Source organism: Temnothorax longispinosus, chromosome 7 (genome assembly GCF_030848805.1).
Source record: "Temnothorax longispinosus isolate EJ_2023e chromosome 7, Tlon_JGU_v1, whole genome shotgun sequence".
NCBI lineage: Eukaryota > Metazoa > Arthropoda > Insecta > Hymenoptera > Formicidae > Temnothorax > Temnothorax longispinosus.
The window spans coordinates 22,534,618-22,554,817 of NC_092364.1; the positions used below are offsets into that span (position 1 = coordinate 22,534,618).

General features: G+C 41.1%; 5 protein-coding genes across 10 annotated transcripts; 2 read left to right on the forward strand and 3 right to left on the reverse strand.

Annotated features, from left to right (window-relative positions):
* The first annotated feature begins 601 nt into the window (after positions 1–601).
* Positions 602–4,771, forward strand: Reg (proteasome regulator gamma). The gene is made up of 5 exons (XM_071784876.1): positions 602–729; positions 2,500–2,532; positions 2,673–2,993; positions 3,248–3,384; positions 3,527–4,771. Exons 1-5 carry the CDS (start codon positions 706–708, stop codon positions 3,747–3,749), a joined length of 738 nt encoding a protein of 245 aa, XP_071640977.1. The 5' UTR covers positions 602–705; the 3' UTR covers positions 3,750–4,771.
* Positions 3,695–7,736, reverse strand: Dronc (Death regulator Nedd2-like caspase). Of its 3 annotated transcripts, XM_071784873.1 has the most exons (7): positions 7,521–7,736; positions 6,653–6,813; positions 6,222–6,501; positions 5,829–6,085; positions 5,385–5,658; positions 5,167–5,299; positions 3,695–3,925 (listed from the first exon to the last, which is right to left on the reverse strand). In XM_071784873.1, exons 1-6 carry the CDS (start codon positions 7,656–7,658, stop codon positions 5,180–5,182), a joined length of 1,230 nt encoding a protein of 409 aa, XP_071640974.1. In that variant the 5' UTR covers positions 7,659–7,736; the 3' UTR covers positions 3,695–3,925; positions 5,167–5,179. The 3 variants fall into 3 exon arrangements, with proteins under 3 accessions (XP_071640974.1, XP_071640976.1, XP_071640973.1); XM_071784875.1 differs by lacking the exon at positions 3,695–3,925 and having other exon boundaries at positions 4,745–5,299; positions 6,222–6,495; XM_071784872.1 differs by lacking the exon at positions 3,695–3,925 and having other exon boundaries at positions 4,745–5,299.
* Positions 7,737–8,757: 1,021 nt separating this feature from the next.
* Positions 8,758–10,299, reverse strand: Borr (borealin-related). Its single transcript, XM_071784880.1, has 2 exons — positions 9,635–10,299; positions 8,758–9,568 (listed from the first exon to the last, which is right to left on the reverse strand). The coding sequence occupies exons 1-2, from the start codon at positions 10,151–10,153 to the stop codon at positions 9,248–9,250; spliced, it is 840 nt and encodes a 279-aa protein (XP_071640981.1). The 5' UTR covers positions 10,154–10,299; the 3' UTR covers positions 8,758–9,247.
* Positions 10,300–10,624: 325 nt separating this feature from the next.
* LOC139817048 (leucine-rich repeat-containing protein 51) lies at positions 10,625–11,445 on the forward strand. The gene is made up of 2 exons (XM_071784881.1): positions 10,625–10,758; positions 10,958–11,445. Exons 1-2 carry the CDS (start codon positions 10,641–10,643, stop codon positions 11,443–11,445), a joined length of 606 nt encoding a protein of 201 aa, XP_071640982.1. The 5' UTR covers positions 10,625–10,640.
* Positions 11,435–14,980, reverse strand: LOC139817045 (cyclin-L2-like). Of its 4 annotated transcripts, none has more exons than XR_011733119.1 (5): positions 14,592–14,980; positions 13,503–13,687; positions 12,805–13,389; positions 12,022–12,527; positions 11,435–11,906 (listed from the first exon to the last, which is right to left on the reverse strand). XR_011733119.1 is itself a non-coding variant. In XM_071784878.1 (5 exons), the coding sequence occupies exons 2-5, from the start codon at positions 13,838–13,840 to the stop codon at positions 12,269–12,271; spliced, it is 1,044 nt and encodes a 347-aa protein (XP_071640979.1). In that variant the 5' UTR covers positions 13,841–13,914; positions 14,592–14,732; the 3' UTR covers positions 11,435–12,268. The 4 variants fall into 4 exon arrangements, 3 of the variants coding, with proteins under 3 accessions (XP_071640979.1, XP_071640978.1, XP_071640980.1); XM_071784878.1 differs by adding an exon at positions 13,779–13,914 and having other exon boundaries at positions 11,435–12,527; positions 13,503–13,640; positions 14,592–14,732; XM_071784877.1 differs by having other exon boundaries at positions 11,435–12,527.
* Between the last annotated feature and the right edge of the window lie 5,220 nt (positions 14,981–20,200).

The following is a 20,200-nucleotide window of genomic DNA, read 5'->3' on the forward strand; positions in this document are numbered from 1 at the left end:
CTCAAGCCGTAAGAAATTGACCAATTACAGGCGAATGTGAGGAGAATGATCGACTGTGATTGGTCAATTTCTTACATCTTGAGGCTTACTACAGCTTACTACAGCTATTGTAGATCAGGCATAAGGCTGCGTTCGGAATAGCACCATAGAAGTCGTAATCGTGTGAGTTGTAAGAAATTGACCAATCACAATCGAAGTTGAGGAGAATATTTAATCTGTGATTGGTCAATTTCAATCCCTGTCGAAAAGATAAAATATATTTCCCACGTGATTTTAGACGCGAGACGCGAGAGAAAAAGAGTACCCGGAAATACAGGCAGAGGCAGTATATACAGCTAAAGGTGAAATTTCATGGGCAGTGAAAAGTAGCAGCAGATCGTACTGCGTTGCGTGGCTACAAAATAGAGAAGTTCTAGGAACTCGAGAACTTCTCTATTTTATAGCCAATCAGTACAATCTGCTGCTGCTTTTCACTGCCAATGAAATTTCACCTTAAGGATGAACGAAAATTTACCATGGAGGAATCCGAAAAATAGAGATTCTCGCTTGACTACGTATGTACGTTGTAGCGGTGGAGCGTGGAGAGTGGAGAGCGGAGGAGCTGAGGAACACGATGGTAGCGACTTCCTGTTTAAAGTCGCACGTTTTAACAAAGGGACGCACAGTGCTTAGGTTTAGAGAGCTTTTTTTCCTACGGAAAGTATAATGGAGGATGCTACGGTGGGAAAGGTAAACCATCTCGCGTATGTCGTCGGTCGTCGCGTCGCCGACGAGGCGAGAGGCCGAGGAAACGGACGGCCGAGTCCGACGGAACGACAGTACGGAACGATGCTCAGTTTAGGTTAAGCCACCGGTATTTACTCGAACGAGTGACGGTCGCGTCGCGTCGCGACGCGTCGCGACGCTCCGAGTTTTTTCGCCGCGAGCCGCGATCTCTCTTCTTCGACTTGTCTCATTTTGTTCCGTTATCTGCCGCGCGTGCTCGCGTCCCGCGAGTATCGAATACCGTAAGAAAAAAAAAGAAGAAAAAAAAACATATCTGGCAAACGCGTACGCGGCTTTAACCTCCTTTCGTCGCGAATGTTGACTCCGCTTCATCCGCACGCGCGTTTATCGCTCGTTTTTTCACTTTTAACGATCAACGAAATGAGATAAATCCAACGGTAAAATCTCGTTGAATCTCGTCTCGAGATGAGGGTCGTGATAGTCGCCGCCGTTTAAGTAACTTTAACAAGTAGCGTTCGGTAAATGGTGAAGGTCGTTGCTGATTCATGCTGGATGATCGCTCGTTACGTTGGCAAATTCTTCAAACTCTTCCTCGCACGCGTCGCTTAGGGTTGCTAGTTTTACGTACTCTTACTTATAATATATTATAAATATCCACCGTAGCCACACGGACCACAATATTTACATGGCACGTTTCTATATAAGGCAGGGTATAACACGATACTCTACGTTGTAAAATTTACGATGCAACCGTTTGGTTCCCCTAAAATGACTTTAATATATCGGTAAAATTCGTTTCTTCTCTTTCACTCACTGATCTCATCAGGAGTTTGTTTATAATTTTTTTTTAAAGATACGTAGAAAGTGAAAAACGCCTGTAAACTATATAATGAATCTTTGTGATTTATGATAAGAAATCGACTTGGTATGTAACGATCTGTAAAATTTGATGTTTAATGTTACGTTTTACTCAAGTGAACGTACGTCGTAGACAAACGATATCTTGACGATATTTAAGAGTACGTTTCGTGGAACCATTATGCGCAACATAGTATCACATAGTTAATTTTAATGCATACTCTGCAGTTACCTCAAGTTCTATCATTAGGTATTTTTTTAAAAAATATCACAAGAGTAAATATTTATATCTCTGGTACACACTGGTGTCCTGATGATCCGACACGTGAGAAAGGAGCACATTTTTTATTTATTCTTTAAATAATGTAAAAACTTGAATAGGTTCGTGTTATATGCTAAAGACTAAAAATTTTTTGCACAAGTTGTTTATGTGACAAACAATTGAATAATAATCTGTCATAACCTATTGAAATTGCTCAAGTTACATAAAGTCACACGTCACACATAATACAACGTGAAATTTCTAGAACGTCTTGCTCAAGAAAGTTTCTAAACTTTCATTAGATATCTCTACTATTTAACTGCTGTTCAACTTTTATGTAAATGTTTTCCACAATCTCTAATAATCCAAGTAATCCAAGGAATGAATCAAATAATGCGTTACCAAGTGGTTATACAGAAAATGAGGTAGCTACAGATATAATAACGTGCTACGTGCAACACCATTCGTTATTACCTAATGTGACGGATCGATATTACAGATACACTTTTATACTATTTATTTCTATTTGCTGGGACATCGTATATAACGTATTTATTTAACAGTTGTAAAGTTTTGTATACACCATGTGAAATCTTGTTATTTATGCACACGTATCTTATCAAAGTGATATATTTTTTGAGTTTATCTTACAGGTTCAGGAATATAAGGATTCTCTTAAAACCAAGGTACGCTTGTTTTTCTCTCTTGCGTGATAACGTTACACGTTTATATTTAACAAACCGTACTTGACACGCGATATGCGTATATGGAGTGACTGAGTTGCGCACGATATATTTATCGTTTATGTTTGTGCATGTTTGTTCAGGCTGAAGAGTTGTTGGTGAAAGGATTTCCAGAAAAAATAGTTAAACTAAATGAATTATTGGAGACACCTGGATTTAGCAATCGAAAGCTGTCCGATGTACATCAAGACTTAAATGTACCCATTCCAGACCCTATAATTCTTAATCATTCCGAAGATGCCCCTGCTGCGAAAAAGCTTAAATTGGACAATAATGGAGAAGAGACCAGCGGAACCAAAGTTATGGTGCTTCCAACTGGCCCTGTACCATGCAATAAAAAGTTGTGCGATTTGATTCACATAGTTAAACCCTACATCAGGCAACTCTTGGAGGATTCCAATTTAGTGAGTATCAAGTATGCCAACATCTACATATATACAAGTTAGACTTTTATATACATTTTTTTTTTCATAGTGCGTACAAAAGATAGGATTACATACTGGAAACTTTATTTTTAAAAAATTAAGGCAATTTTATGAAATTTTCTTCCACGTCTATTCAGAATATATTGGAATGATTTTTCGTCGGTACCATAATCTTTTTTTACGTACCCGTTGAATATAGTTGACGGAACGTACACGTGTTTTCAATTTTCTAGCTAAAAATGTGGATCTCTTTTTTAATCCCAAAAATCGAAGACGGAAACAACTTTGGTGTATCTATTCAAGAAGATACATTATCTGAAATTCAATCGGTTGAAAGCGAAGCCGCGGCATTCTTCGATCAAATTTCTAGGTACGGAATATTACGAATAAACGATATAGATGTATGTGTATGTGTAAGGACAACTGCATTCTCAATATTTGTATACTACGACTGGTTAACGTACGACAGTCGGGGAAAAACGTCTTTTACCCCTCAACTCTTCGTTTTACAGATATTTCATCTCTAGAGGAAAGATTGTTAGTAAAGTCGCGAAATACCCACACATCATCGATTATAGAAGAGCGATTCAAGAACTAGACGAGAAGGAGTATGTAAGCTTATGGCTCGTCATGTGTGAAGTTCGCAATCGTTATTGTTCGCTGCATGATCTCGTGATCAAGAACCTGGAAAAGATCAAACGACCACGTTCCTCCAACGCGCAATCCTTGTATTAGGCATTAGGTTTTACGCGCTGTACTTACCTACGTGCGGAGTACGTCAACACGAACATTTATCGAAAATATAATAATATAAAGTAAAATTCATCTTCCTCTCCTTCGTTCCTTCTTCATCCCATGGACTCGCGTGCCGCGACATTAATTATCCATTATTTATTCCATCACGTATGGCACTATAAATAAAACCACGAGCTACACTTTTACTTAACGAACGTGTATTATGTAGATTATAGTTAATTTATTCATACGTAAAAGTTCATATAACTGGCTTCTTTTGCGTATGTATGTACACAACTGAGAAATATATGTAACAAATATTTCTCAGTTAGATTTTAAGAACAAAAATCCAGGAACGTTTCCGATTTTTTCATAGAAATCTCACGGCAAATACGGTTCGGAATTTTATATTCTTTAAATTTCATCAACATGCGAACGTTGGATATTTGAGCATTAAATGCATTATGCATAATTTCTTTGCATCACGTTGTTATAAAATTATACAGTGTAGCGAGCTTGCATGTAATTTTGCAAATTATATACGTGGGGCACTTGAAAGCGGAATATAAACAAGTGGTCAAAGTGGATTTAGTATAGTCAAGTGGATATTGCATCGTTTGTAATTTATATCTGTGTAAGGAGATTAGGAGATAAATCAAGCTATATTAAATAATGTGAATTATATAAAGAGTACTCTCTTTTTCTGTAAATGTTTACGCTTTATCGCGATAAATCGTAAATATAGGATAAACACACGAGATTACATAGAATATAGTGACCGTACATATATTATTTGATGCTCGAAATAAATTGTGTTTTAAGCTTGCAAGGTACAAAAATACAATAAAACTTTTTTTCTGATTTAGACGAGTGCAAAAAATAATGTCGTTTCTCAACAAGATGTGTGTGTGTGTGTGTGTGTGTGTGTATTGATATATATATATACACACACACATCTCGAAGAATGGAAGAACGGGTAATGATTCATCTCTGTATGGTTTATATAAAAATTTATATGATTACAGTTTGTCATCATTTACAGTATAAAATTCTGTATTCTGCAGTTGAATGTCCTTACTGTGAAGTTTTTCCTCAGTCTCAACTTTTACTTCAATGAATTTGTAGAATGAAAAATGTCATTGTACACGTATTAATTTATTTGTCTTGATTCATTTTTAGTTTTATGTGATTACGTGGGAAATGCGGCGGAGTAACATGCGAGAAAAAAAATCACTTTAAGAACATTCATCTGATTAATAATACGTACACGATTGGAACACTGCTCATCACTACGGATTATACATTATACGCCGTCGTTTATATAAAATGACACTAATAATTAAATGGATCAAAATATTTATAAATCAAGTATGAAAGAAGTATTGCGTATTCTCGCTTATGCAATAAGGTATCATACTTTTTTCTTTTCGTCACGATTCCATGAAAAGGCCGGGATTGAGATAGCAATGCTTGTTAAATCCGAGTGATTGTATAGACGATGTCTGACACTCGTTGTTCATTGTTCTGAGTTGTTTCAACTCTGCATCAATCTGCAAATCACAATACGTATAGATCTTTGCACTATTGTCATTCGTGCTTTAAAGTTTAGATTTTAATATCTCATACAACATTTACCATGTTAAACAAATCTTGAACGTGATTCGCGTAAGCATGTTTCATAAATATTTTACAAAGAATTTGTATGAACCAACTGCCAGTTATGGAGTCTCGATAAGAAACGTGTCCAGTCAAAGTAGATTGAACTACAAGCATATCTGAATAATTTCTTATTGTTTGAATAGGTTGCTTGACAGGTATTTCTAGACCGGGTTCATCCGCTGGATTCACAGATACACAGGTGTCCGTAGTGATTCTGCAGTGAGCTACACCTTTCTGTCTTTTCTTTCCTCTGAAGAAAAAGAAAATATGGAAAAAAAAATATATAAAATTATCAAGACACACGGGGAACTGGATATTTTCATAAAACAATATTAATACGTTGACCTTTAAATTCAATAAAAGATGGTAACAAGATGAAATCAACAAAATAAAAAACTATAGAAAATTATAGATCCGTACCTGCAAAGTTGAAAGATAAATATCTTTGGTTTTTCCGCGAGTTGTGGACAAGCTTCCGTGGTAAAGTAGTCACAGACTTCCGTGCATAGAACTTTCTCATAGTTTGCTTGCTTGCTCGCGCTATGATAATCAGTACCTTGGATCTCTGTGTTGCTCTCTTCATCCTCCGTACCGTGACTCGTAACGATCACGAAACACGAATCAACCTTTCTAAGATCGTCTCTTTTTGAAAATTCTTTAATTTTGTCTCTCATTTCCTGATAAAAAGGAAAAAGCTAAGTTAATGCCATTACGAGCACGCGTCTTAGATTAACCCAAAATACATAAATTTTACAGAGGAAGAATATAACGTCAAATGAAGGATATATACCGCACGTGTAAACACTTCTATACCTGTCCTTTTAGATTTCCATAGGTAACGACTGTAAAACCCATTTCCTCAAACAGTTTCGTCAAATTATCTTTGTCATGTTTTGCCGAAAATCTGTGTTTGTCACATGGCGCGTCGTAATAAATATTTGTAATTATTAAAACCAATCCACGCGGGTTACTTCGCATAGGATATCGTTCAATAACATCGTAGTTACAATCTGAGAACGTTATAGCTTTGCGTACTTTAATCGTCAAAGGTTTGTCAGACCAAATATGATCCAATGGATCCTCTTGCCTAAAACTCGAATAAAATGTATCGTTAGTGTGATTAATTTAAATAAAAGATTTCGTATATATTTACAAAACGTACGTAAACTTGTAACAAGATCTAAAGACTAACCAACAACTAACAAACAAAAAAGAAAGCGGAAGAAAAACAAAACTTGTCGTACCTCCCCGTGCTACTTGTGTTATCTCTTCCCTCCAATATATTGGCTATATTTTCATGGTCGGATTGTTTTAGGCTAAGAATTAAATTTTTAAATGCATTTGGTCCTCGTGTTTTAATTGTTGTTAATATATCTTTAACCGTATCTTGCGTCTCAAGGTTCTTCTGTAATCAGACACACGTATACATTCAACTTGCATTCAGTTATATTTTTATTTATTGTGTACAGTTCGGCAGCATTTTAAGCCCCTTGCACACGAGGCGCGAGCGATAGCGCGAGCGACAGCGATAAGGTTGCCGACAAAGCTATACCTTTGTCGCTGTCGCTGTCCGCTCGCGCCTCGTGTGCAAGGGGCTTTACGCATTTTATATTTCAAAATACGTCCTTCTCTTTATTTCTATCTAGCCTTTATCTCCGATAGCTATCTGAAGCTGCGTCTGAGTATACGTCTCATAAATGACATTCTTTATATCTATTGTAGATCAAGTTGTGTACTTAATATATATTGAGCTAATAAAAATATATACAATAGTAGTTGATCCTAATGTAGATGATATATAGTTCCATCCCTCATTTACTTTCTTATAGTATAATTTTAACACATGTTACAAATCATTCTTTTGGATAACGTCACATCACGTTGTTTCTAAAATATAAAGAAAAATTAATTTGATGGTACACCTTTCGAAAACGTACTTTTATTTAAAAAGAATTCAAGATTTATACTATTCGTTTACAAGGAAAAAAAGGAGAAAAAACATTATGGATCAAGTACTAGAACGTGATGACAATATTCAACTATTGTTTAAGGTGCGAGCTCTCTTCGTTACGTACGCAGCTAACTGCGTAATACTTGATAGATAAAACTCACCATCCACCGTGGAATGTTTACATCATCCCTGTTGTAAACTTTGTTTTCCAGCAATTTTGGCAAGAGTTTCGTCATATCGATTTTGGGCACAACATTTTCGCAGCACGCATCTATTTGTTCGCGATCCCTTCGGTCCATTTTGAGGATGAAACACGGTGAGACATTCACTTCACAGCAGTCACAGCTCACAGCAATTGATAGCAACACATGACGTCAGTGATGAGTGACGTCACAGGGCTGCGTTCAGAAATTCAACCTGGGTAACTCTTTATGCTAAGACTCCATAGACGCGGAAACGCCGTGCGGTAGAGTGCGTTGACCAATCAGAAGGCTGCCGCAAGTCGCCTGCGGCAAAATCAAAATTTGTGATTGGTCAACGCACTCTGCCGCATGGCGTTTCCGCGTCTATAGGCCTTCACACATAAAATCGCGTAAGAACGTAAAACGTAAGCGTAAGAAAATCGACCAATCCCAATCAAGTATTGCGCTGTCCGTAACTCCAGTAGGGGAAAATACTTGATTGGGATTGATCGATTTTCTTACGCTTACGTTTTACGTCCTTACGGCATTTTATGTGTGAAGGCCTTATGGAGTCTTAGCATAAAGCCCCTTGCACAACAGGAAATAACCAAAAAATCGTTACGTATAACCTAAAAAATTCGAATGCTATGCGTGGTTGGCAACAGGCACGAGGCACAGACGTTCCAACGTGACGGAAACTTTGTGTCTCGTGCCTGTGTCACTGTTTATTCTGCATTTATACATGATTTCTATTCCCTGTTCCTCGTGCCTGTTGCCTGGCATTGTGCAAGGGGCTTTAGAGTTACCCAGGTTGAATTTCTGAACGCAGCCCAACATAAACATGCCCGAAACTATATAAATAGAAATCTTGAGAATACTCGAGTGCGATTGGTCCGTTTGTTTATTGCTCTATGATTCGGAATATGTAAAAAAGGTTTCTATACCTAATCACAAACGCTATAAAATTTTCGCCAAATAGATATCAAATTATAATTATCATAAATGATAATAATTATATATATATATATATATATATATATATTGTTATTTATGTGAGGTTTGAGTCTCCACTAAATAGGGTTCGAGTCTTTGCTAACAACAGCACGAAGCGCACATGAGTCTTTGCCAAGCAACATCGAGTAACACGATCGTCGAGATATTTTGTGAATCACGAGAATTTAAACTAGAATACAGACGACAAAATATTAGAAAAATATACGTAGTTACGAGGTAGCATTTATTCAAATTCCTACACGACATAAGTGAACCATGTTACAACTTTCGCACGTATATGAATATTTCAAGTTTATTGTTAGGGCCATCTATATACTTTTATAATAATGCAAAATACAGTAGTACATATGTCAAATTACTAAATGTTTACAGTGTCGTAAAAAAAAACCTTTATACAAATGTTTATAATCATAACGAATGACGTATTTCCATCTAACCAAAGTGTTACACATCTATAAAATCTAATAGTACAAATATCAAGTAATATTTGAGAGCTTTTGACATGCTCAAGATATTTATTACAAGATCTCACAAAAGTTGAGAGAGAGTAAAGGCACATTCCACTTTTTTCTTCTTACGCGGCGCGAGTATAAATATAATAAGTAGAATAAAAATATCTTGCGACATGTGTATAAATTTGTTATATTACACTATCTAGTACTCTACACACACTTGCTAATATATATTTCGTACTACTTCAATGCGACAACTTTCTCAAGGTGATTCTTAAGAGTCTGCAATTGATCCATCGTCTCTGGATCCAGCGGAGGAATATTTGACATGCGTAATCCTTCTTGAGGCAACAAGGACATCACGTTGCCGTTAGCCAAAGGTACATTAATATTAGCAGTTTTTTCTTCGACGACAGCAGAGACCAATAGCGGGCTGCCTTGCATGCTAAGGACCATCTCTCCTTGACGCGGACGTCTCAGCACGTTCAACGGCGTGTTGGGCTTGACTTTTGGCGTAACCACGCCGTATACGTTGTCCAGAGGCTTCACCATTGCCGGCGTCTGAAAATTATTTGTCTTCAGCAAAGATTCATTCAGACGATCCTTGCTCTTGCGCTTGGTTGTTACCGTGTTCTGCGTGATCCCGCTGAATTTGGCTCTGCTCGCTCGTGTGAAGCTGCGCGTCCTTACATTTGACGCTGCTCGAGCCTGTGCTTTAGCGGCCAGCGACGTGCTGCCCACGCTGGTGCCTTCGGTCGCGTATCCATCGTCGGACGCAGCGGTGGTGGGACGTTTAGCAGTCTTGTTCCCTTTTCTCGCTCTAGGAACGGCGGCGGGTGGTTGCATATGAAGATTCTTGACCGACAAGGTCACCTCGTCGCGGTCGTTGCGGTTCTCCTTCTCCGTCTCCTTCCGCGTGTCGTGGTCCTGCCAGTCGATTAACTCGCCCAATTTCATTTGACGAATTCCCGCCGGCAGGCGGGATATTATCACCTCGATTAAGGCCTCGAAGCTCTTGAGATCCGCCTGGGCATCGCGTTCCATCTTGGCGATACGCAGCTGTACGTGCTTCTCAAAAGTTTTCACCGCCGTATCGCGTTCCTTCGTCGACGTGCTCGCCGCTTTGGTGCGCTTGGTCCTCGGCATTTTGACGGCGCGTCGCACGTTACGGCACGGTAACTGACGCTGACGATAACCACAACCGAGCACAACGGCCGAGCCAACGGTCTAATGTACATACAACAGATCCAGGGCCAGTCTAACCTCTAACCGAACGAACTGGACTTGAAGTGAACGAGTCTCTCGGAGAAACCGTTTTAACCGTTGCTACGTCACGTTATTTACCACACTCTGCAGAGAGCGGGATACTTAGACCTCATAGACCGGGAATCTGACCGACTGATCTGATTCATCCACGCGTCCCCTCCTTTTAAAGTTTTGAAAAGAAAGGGACACGTTTCACTAGCGCCACCGCTCCACCGCTCGCGGCGCTCGCCTCGAAGTGGCGAGACTGGCGAATTAAAATAAAACTTGAGCGCGAGATATAAACTTATAGTTTCTCGAGAGTCGAGACCGAGATTTTTAATAGAGGTTGCCCAGGTTGCCGGTCAAGGATCAAGTTCACGTATCCGCGATGAGCGCCAAGTATTCTCCGCAAAATCATACTTTGGATTACAAACGAAACCAACGACAAGAAATGCTAGTCGCCCCACCGTTGGATTTATCGTTTAAAAAGGCCACCACCATGGACGGTACGTGAACGTGACGGTCATTTTTTTAGTCTTTTAATTTATTATTTTGCGAGTTGCGTGTGCACCGTGAAAACTTTTTATTGTAAAAAAACGCCTAGCACCAAATTTAAAAGCGTCACGAAGCTCGTTAATATAGCTCCTTGTTACGGGCGTCATCATCTATACGAAAAATGTATTTCTTTGATTTACTTCATCACAGAATTGATGGAGAAACGTGCGCAAGTAATACGCACTGGAAAAGCCCCAGTAAGAACGATCAAGGACCGTTATGTAACCGGTACGTTGTGGCTGAGCAACAATCTACTGAGCTCGATGGAAGGTCTTGGACGTCTCGTGGCAAGAGTTCTCGATGATCCCGCGTATCTCAGTTGGTTGGATTTATCTTTCAACGAGATAAATGAAATTGGAAAAGACATGGAGACGTTTATAAACCTGAAAATTCTCTACTTGCACGGCAATAAAATAGCAAATATCGCAGATGTTCTAAAGCTCAGCAAGTTGCAAAATCTCAGGTCGCTGACGTTACACGGTAATCCGATCGAAGACGTCCCTTGCTACAGGGGTTACATCGTACATCTTCTCCCACAGTTACTGGTCTTGGATTTTTCGCCAGTGATCGCTACTGAAAAGAAAAAGGCACTACCCGTAGGATTTTTTAAGACGATACAACCTGGGATACGAATATAAAATTTTATTTTTCTATCCTTGCATATTTTTGATATACACTTGACCTTATCATCTTTTTTTTTTATTTCCGTACCTTTCTCGTAACATTGTACCATATGTTACATAAGGCAGATTTGAGGTATGGCGGCTTTACGAAATGTAGTTGCATATCAAAACAACATTCTCCTAAAAACGATACACCGTTGCGTGTTGAAATTTAATCTTGTAGTAAATAATGACAAGCACGTAAGATGATAAAGATGCTTGTACGTTCTAAATGTGGACGTATAAACCCTCGTGTATGTACAACGGCGCTGCTTGTGACGTGTCGCGTCGCCCCTTATTAAACAGCTTTTTATAGTTTTGTCAATCACCATTATATAAAAATTTACAAAAGTAAAGTGTATCATGTAACATATTTAGACGTTGGCACATCTTTGTCCTTTTTTAGACGACGTGTCTCTATCTATGTATTAATCCATCTATACTTTCGAAAACAGAAAAAAGAAAATGCTTCACACGTTTAGTTTAGTATTTAAAAAACACGTACACGTCGGCCTTGATATAATTTTCAATATAACGTACATACCTACATACCTGTAAATGAAAATGCTAAAACGAAGCTTGGGAGAATGCAACGTATCTATGATGCAACGTCGTATATTATTGGTAGCATAACCACATGTACGGAAACTCTACAAGATAATCTCGGAAAACTGAATATTACGTTCGAAATAAATTAAAGGACGTGCGATAGGCCTATAAAGTCTGTATATTACAAATTTGCGTACAATCGTGATTTAATTCATAATAGCGTAACATTTCTGGCTATATGTGTCAGTATTTAGTGTAGTCGTCTACGCTTACTACGGTGTTTGCTCGATTTCTCCAAATCCCTGTCCCGTGATCGACTCCGTGATCTGTAACTACGGGATCTTCGTGACGACTTGTGGCTACCTGATCGTCTTCGCTGCGTCTTTTTGGGTTTGCTGGACCTACTGTGACTGTGACTTCGGGATCTACTTCTGCTATGCCTTTTTCGCTTACTGGGATACTTTTGTTCTTCGCCTCGCGATGGGGAAGTACTCGGAGATTTTGAGCGCCTGAAATACATGGAAGTAGTGTTTTACGAATGATACGGATCACCGTGTTACGTTCTATAAATCAACGTAGAAAATATAATGCATGGAAACTCTATACGTTGTGCGTACATAAAATAGATATACACTACTAAATCGGCCTAGCTAATAAAAACGTATCCTAGCATCCTTCAATCTTTACGTAAAAGTACGTAAACATGGTAATATTTTTTTATGCATAACAGGGCGCGCGCGTTTGTCATTTTAAACTCGCATATACAAAGACGTGGTAGTGTGGTACCTAGGTGATTTTGTTCTTTCGGGAGCTGCATGCGTGCCACTGCGACTGATGAATCCACCCCAGGCGTTGTGATGTTTCGGCAATGGTGGACTCGGCGTATGCCCGTCAACGTCTCCGCCGCGCGCTTTGGTTCTGGCCTCTTCATATTGACGTCGCAATTCCTCGACGCGTTTCTCCAACTGCTCGGGTCTTACGCGAGGTCGCGAGTAAAGACGTAATATACGCCGACACACGTCTTTGATTGCCGACTCGCTGACTCTGAACAGCGAGAACCAAGCGGGTGACGTGGGTAGAGGCAGCTGCAATTGACGAGCGGCCAAATAAACGCACGCGCATGCCACTGTTTCTGGCTGATAACGTAAGAACACATCGGAGCGCAACGAATCATTCATGTAGTTCCAGCTTTGCTGCATCAGCGTGCGATTCTTCTCGTATCCCAACACTTGCAAATACATGACTATGATCTTGTGAGGGTGTTTTACATGAACGCAGAAACCCAATTCTTTCAACACTCTTCTCTCTGACTTGATCACCTGATTCTTCAGAGCTACGTAATTCTGATCGAGAATCACAGGTTGTATCGCTCTGAAATAACGTGTGCGAGTGACGTTTTAAACGTTCTTTTCTACTCCTTTCTAGCATTTTTACATGCTTACGTATTATTTGTACCGTAAAACAAAAGTACGAGAAAAACTTACTTTTGGCTGGAGACCTGTTTTATGTGATTAAAAACATTGATCACATCCCTGATGCGCCTAGGTGCTTCCTCGATTTTGCTGGCTAAGCAGATGCAACCCATCGCAGTTGTTTCCATATTGTGCCTAACTAAAGATTTGCTATAATAAAACCGTTGGAATATTACTTGCCCGGTGGCCATTGCAACCTACGCAAATAAATGGGAAAAAAAAAACGAAAAGGACAATTAGATCACACTGTTTTGTAACATAACTTCTGATATATCAACAATATTTAACCCTTTAGGGACACAAGCAGAGATATTTCCGTTGCCGCACTTGGATTTTGCTGTGCAACACATGTCGACTTATATCCAGCGTACACGTCGTCACTCTCATTTGTCACTACATTAGCCACTTGTGAAATCGAGATTCTCTGGAAAGTACATACATCTTGAGCTGTTTTTGTCAGTTTTGTACTAAACGAACGATATACACGTAAAAGGTCTGTCCGCAAAGGGTTAAAACTGACCGCACGAGCAACGAGTTTTTCATATAAAAAATTGAAATAATGTAGATATATCAAATATATTTTTAGATAAAATTTTAGATCGCTTTAATGTTTAAACGTCTTATCAAGAGAGTAAAGTCCTATACGCGTAAATATCGAATTTTTTATAGGATTTAGCAAAGTCTACAATACTAGGATTCAAATACTTCTTTCAATCCTATATATAGTATGCGCATATCGGCTCGATGACGTAAAGCTTTATCTTGACAAAAATGTTAATACAATATACGTACAAGCCGTATAAATGTACATTTTGTATATTGCGACGATATAGCGATATAGGTAAATTGTCAATTGACAAAAAAATAAAGTAATACAATGATCGCGCGTACATTCGAGTAAAATTAAATGCGCGAACGTGGACGAACACATTAATGCAAAAACACGAACGTAATCAAGTAGATCACACTTTTAGATTTCGTCTGATGTCTATAGAGACTGTCTAGAGACATATCTGCAGACATTGGAAGATTGAGGTTAGAAAGATTATCGGATTGTGGGCTCCGACAAGTCCGACATTATATTGGCGCGCGAAAACTCACCTGCGGTAATTTTAGCAGAATGCCGGCCGTCTGTATGAGTTCGCATCCCAGTATCCGCAAGTCCGTTTCGGTTTCCGCATCAAGACCATCCGAATGCGACGGGGTGGAGTTGAGTTTCTCGTCGGGCAGGAGACAGTTTTGCAACGTTAATACGATCTTGCCGTAGGGCTTCGCGTTGTTTGGCGCGTTCGACGCGTTCGTGCCTTTCGTCGTTGGCGCCGTCGAATTCTCCTTCGCGTTCATTTCGAAAACGCTCGATTAATTTCACAGAGAGTTTTTCGTAAGATTCGCGACGCGACGTAACCTGTACGCGGGAACGCGGGCTGCAGGATACACCAACACCGATACAGGATTTACAGGAACGCGGAGGAACAGGAGGAACACGGAGGAACCCGAGAAACGCCGAGACAAGTCAAGGAGTAAAGGTGAAATTTCATGAGCAGTGAAAAGTAGCAGCAAATCGTACTGATTGGCTACAAAATAGAGAAGTTCTAGGAACTCGGAAACTTCTCTATTTTATAGCCAATCAGTACAATCTGCTGCTGCTTTTCACTGCCCATAAAATTTCACCTTAATGCTGGGTCTACAATGCGAGTCGCAAGGTCGTGAGTCGCAAGAATTGACCAATCACAGTCGATTATTCTCTTCAAATTCGACTGTGATTGGCCAATTCTTGCGACTCACAACTTTGCGACTCGCATTGTAGACCCAGCATAAAGAGCTTCCGCGACCCACGACTCGCATTGTAGACCCAGCATAAGAGAATTAATTGGTCCATACACATGTGCATAAGGAAATAGACCAATCAATTTTTTTATGCTTACGCATTATGCGTTGTGCAGAATTGTGTTTATTTTGCATTTATACATGGATTTCTGATTTCTATTCCCTGTTCCTATTGCAGCTGTTGCCTGGCATTGTGCAAGGGGCTATAATCAGATCTTATTTCAAGACCGTCTTTAAGGCCATTGCACGTAACAAAGTTTTAGTCATAATCGTAAGGCCATAAGAAAATAGACCAATCACACTCGATTATTCTTCGAGCTCAAGGAGAATAATCGACTGTGATTGGTCTATTTTCTTACGGCCTTACGATTATGACTAAAACTTTGTTACGTGCAATGGCCTTAAGTAATATATTTTAAGATGCTAATGCGGCTCTGTGATTGGTTAATGACAAATTAAGATTGTACTTAAGATGGTCTTAAATATAGAATCAAGATCTTGCGTCATGATGAAATAAAAGTTATATTTAATTTAAATTTTAAGCGCCACGTATATCGTGGCGCCGATTGGTTGATCTGCCTGCAGGCCCCTAGGGAGTTAGATCTACTTTAAACTTTAAGCGCCGCGTATCGCGGCGCCGATTGGTTGTTCCTGCAGGCCCTTGTGAGTTGGACTTAATTTCCATTTTAAGCCGCGCCGCTTATCTCGGCGCCGATTGGTGGTTACTGCAGGCCCCTGTGAGTTGGACTTAATTTCTATTTTAAGCAGCGCGCGCTTATCTCGGCGCCGATTGGTTGTTCCTGCAGGCCTTTGTGAGTTGGACTAAATTTCAATTTTAAGCTGCGCGCGCTTATCTCGGCGCCGATTGGTTGTTCCTGCAGGCCCCTGTGAGTTGGACTTAATTTCAAATTGAAAAGGGCACAGCGGCTAAAATTTTACAATAAAATCATCATAAATCGTTGCGTGGGGAACATCACACCTCCGTACGGTCACAAATTGACCGTAAAAGTATACACATGGGTCGTTTTAGACCCATGTCTCCAAAACGCGTTTCTCGACATTTGCAGTCACTGACGTAAATTAACCGTAAAAGTATACACATGGGTCGTTTTAGACCCTTGATCGAAAAGCAAATTAAAATTATAATTTAAATTTTCAGCGCCACGTATCGTGGCGCCGTATTGTTCTTCTGCAGGCCCCTAGGGAGTTAGATCTAATTTAAACTTTAAGCGCAGCGTATCGCTACGCCGATTGGTTGTTCTACAGGCCCCTAGGGAGTTAGATCTAATTTAAACTTTAAGCGCAGCGTATCGCTGCGCCGATTGGTTGTTCCTGCAGGCCCTTGTGAGTTGGACTTAATTTCAATTTTAAGCAGCGTCGATTGGTTGTTCCTGCAGGCTCTTGTGAGTTGGACTTAATTTCAATGTTAAGCAGCGCCGATTGGTTGTTAGTGCAGGCCCTTGTGAGCTGGACTTAATTTCAATCATAAGCAGTGCCGATTGGTTGTTCCTGCAGGCCCTTGTGAGCTGGACTTAATTTCAATCATAAGCAGCGCCGATTGGTTGTTCCTGCAGGCTCTTGTGAGCTGGACTTAATTTCAATTTTAACCAGCGCCGCTTATCTCGGCCTCGATTGGTTGTTCCTGCAGGCCCTGGTGAGCTGGACTTAATTTCAATTTTAACCAGCGCCGCTTATCTCGGCCCCGATTGGTTGTTCCTCCAGGCCATTGTGAGTTGGACTTAATTTCAATTTTAACCAGCGCCGCTTATCTCGGCCCCGATTGGTTGTTCCTGCAGGTCATTGTGAGTTGGACTTAATTTCAATTTTAACCAGCGCCGCTTATCTCGGCCTCTATTGGTTGTTCCTGCAGGCCCTGGTGAGCTGGCCTTAATTTCAATTTTAACCAGCGCCGCTTATCTCGGCCCCGATTGGTTGTTCCTGCAGGCCCTTGTGAGTTGGACTTAATTTCAATTTTAACCAGCGCCGCTTATCTCGGCCCCGATTGGTTGTTCCTGCAGGTCATTGTGAGTTGGACTTAATTTCAATTTTAACCAGCGCCGCTTATCTCGGCCCCGATTGGTTGTTCCTGCAGGCCCTTGTGAGCTGGACTTAATTTCAATTTTAAGAAGCGCCGATTGGTTGTTCCTGCAGGCCCTTGTGAGTTGGACTTAATTTCAATGTTAAGCAGCGCCGATTGGTTGTTAGTGCAGGCCCTTGTGAGCTGGACTTAATTTCAATCATAAGCAGCGCCGATTGGTTGTTCCTGCAGGCCCTTGTGAGCTGGACTTAATTTCAATCATAAGCAGCGCCGATTGGTTGTTCCTGCAGGCTCTTGTGAGCTGGACTTAATTTCAATTTTAACCAGCGCCGCTTATCTCGGCCTCGATTGGTTGTTCCTGCAGGCCCTTGTGAGCTGGATTTAATTTCAATTTTAACCAGCGCCGCTTATCTCGGCCCCGATTGGTTGTTCCTGCAGGCCCTTGTGAGCTGGACTTAATTTCAATTTTAACCAGCGCCGCTTATCTCGGCCCCGATTGGTTGTTCCTCCAGGCCATTGTGAGTTGGACTTAATTTCAATTTTAACCAGCGCCGCTTATCTCGGCCTTGATTGGTTGTTCCTGCAGGTCATTGTGAGTTGGACTTAATTTCAATTTTAACCAGCGCCGCTTATCTCGGCCCCGATTGGTTGTTCCTGCAGGCCCTGGTGAGCTGGACTTAATTTCAATTTTAACCAGCGCCGCTTATCTCGGCCCCGATTGGTTTTTCTCCAGGCCATTGTGAGTTGGACTTAATTTCAATTTTAACCAGCGCCGCTTATCTCGGCCCCGATTGGTTGTTCCTGCAGGTCATTGTGAGTTGGACTTAATTTCAATTTTAACTAGCGCCGTTTATCTCGGCCCGATTGGTTGTTCCTCCAGGCCTTGTGAGTTGGACTTAATTTCAATTTTAACCAGCGCCGTTTATCTCGGCCCCGATTGGTTGTTCCTGCAGGTCATTGTGAGTTGGACTTAATTTCAATTTTAAGGCCCGTCTACAATGGATGTCGGAAGTCAGAGTCGTAAGAATTGACCAATCACAATCTATTTTCTTCTTGCGGTCGAAGAAATGAACTGTGATTGGTCAATTTCTTACGACTCCGACTTCCGACATTCATTGTAGACCGGGCATAACCAGCGCCGCTTATCTCGGCCCCGATTGGTTGTTCCTGCAGGTCATTGTGAGTTGGACTTAATTTCAATTTTAACCAGCCGTGTTTATCTCGGCCCCGATTGGTTGTTCCTGCAGGCCCTTGTGAGCTGGACTTAATTTCAATTTTAAGAAGCGCCGATTGGTTGTTCCTGCAGGCCCTTGTGAGTTGGACTTAATTTCAATGTTAAGCAGCGCCGATTGGTTGTTAGTGCAGGCCCTTGTGAGCTGGACTTAATTTCAATCATAAGCAGTGCCGATTGGTTGTTCCTGCAGGCTCTTGTGAGCTGGACTTAATTTCAATTTTAACCAGCGCCGCTTATCTCGGCCTCGATTGGTTGTTCCTGCAGGCCCTGGTGAGCTGGACTTAATTTCAATTTTAACCAGCGCCGCTTATCTCGGCCCCGATTGGTTGTTCCTGCAGGCATTGTGAGTTGGACTTAATTTCAATTTTAACCAGCGCCGTTATCTCGGCCCCGATTGGTTGTTCCTGCAGGTCCATTGTGAGTTGGACTTAACCTTCAATTTTAACCAGCGCCGCTTATCTCGGCATCGATTGGTTGTTCCTGCAGGCCCTTGTGAGCTGGACTTAATTTCAATTTTAACCAGCGCCGTTTATCTCGGCCCCGATTGGTTGTTCCTCCAGGCCATTGTGAGTTGGACTTAATTTCAATTTTAACCAGCGCCGCTTATCTCGGCCCCGATTGGTTGTTTCTGCAGGCCATTGTGAGTGGACTTAATTTCAATTTTAACCAGCGCCGCTTATCTCGGCCTCGATTGGTTGTTCCTGCAGGCCCTGGTGAGCTGGACTTAATTTCAATTTTAACCAGCGCCGCTTATCTCGGCCCCGATTGGTTGTTCCTCCAGGCCATTGTGAGTTGGACTTAATTTCAATTTTAACCAGCGCCGCTTATCTCGGCCCCGATTGGTTGTTCCTGCAGGTCATTGTGAGTTGGACTTAATTTCAATTTTAACCAGCGCCGTTTATCTCGGCCCCTATTGGTTGTTCCTGCAGGCCCTTGTGAGCTAGACTTAATTTCAATTTTAAGAAGCGCCGATTGGTTGTTCCTGCAGGCCCTTGTGAGTTGGACTTAATTTCAATGTTAAGCAGCGCCGATTGGTTGTTAGTGCAGGCCCTTGTGAGCTGGACTTAATTTCAATCATAAGCAGCGCCGATTGGTTGTTCCTGCAGGCCCTTGTGAGCTGGACTTAATTTCAATCATAAGCAGCGCCGATTGGTTGTTCCTGCAGGCCTTGTGAGCTGGACTTAATTTCAATTTTAACCAGCGCCGCTTATCTCGGCCTCGATTGGTTGTTCCTGCAGGCCCTGGTGAGCTGGACTTAATTTCAATTTTAACCAGCGCCGCTTATCTCGGTTCCGATTGGTTGTTCCTCCAGGCCATTGTGAGTTGGACTTAATTTCAATTTTAACCAGCGCCGCTTATCTCGGCCCGATTGGTTGTTCCTGCAGGTCCTTGTGAGTTGGACTTAATTTCAATTTTAACCAGCGCCGCTTATCTCGGCCCCGATTGGTTGTTCCTGCAGGTCATTGTGAGTTGGACTTACCTTCAATTTTAACCAGCGCCGCTTATCTCGGCCCGATTGGTTGTTCCTGCAGGCCCTTGTGAGCTGGACTTAATTTCAATTTTAACCACGCCGTTATCTCGGCCCCGATTGGTTGTTCCTGCAGGCCCTTG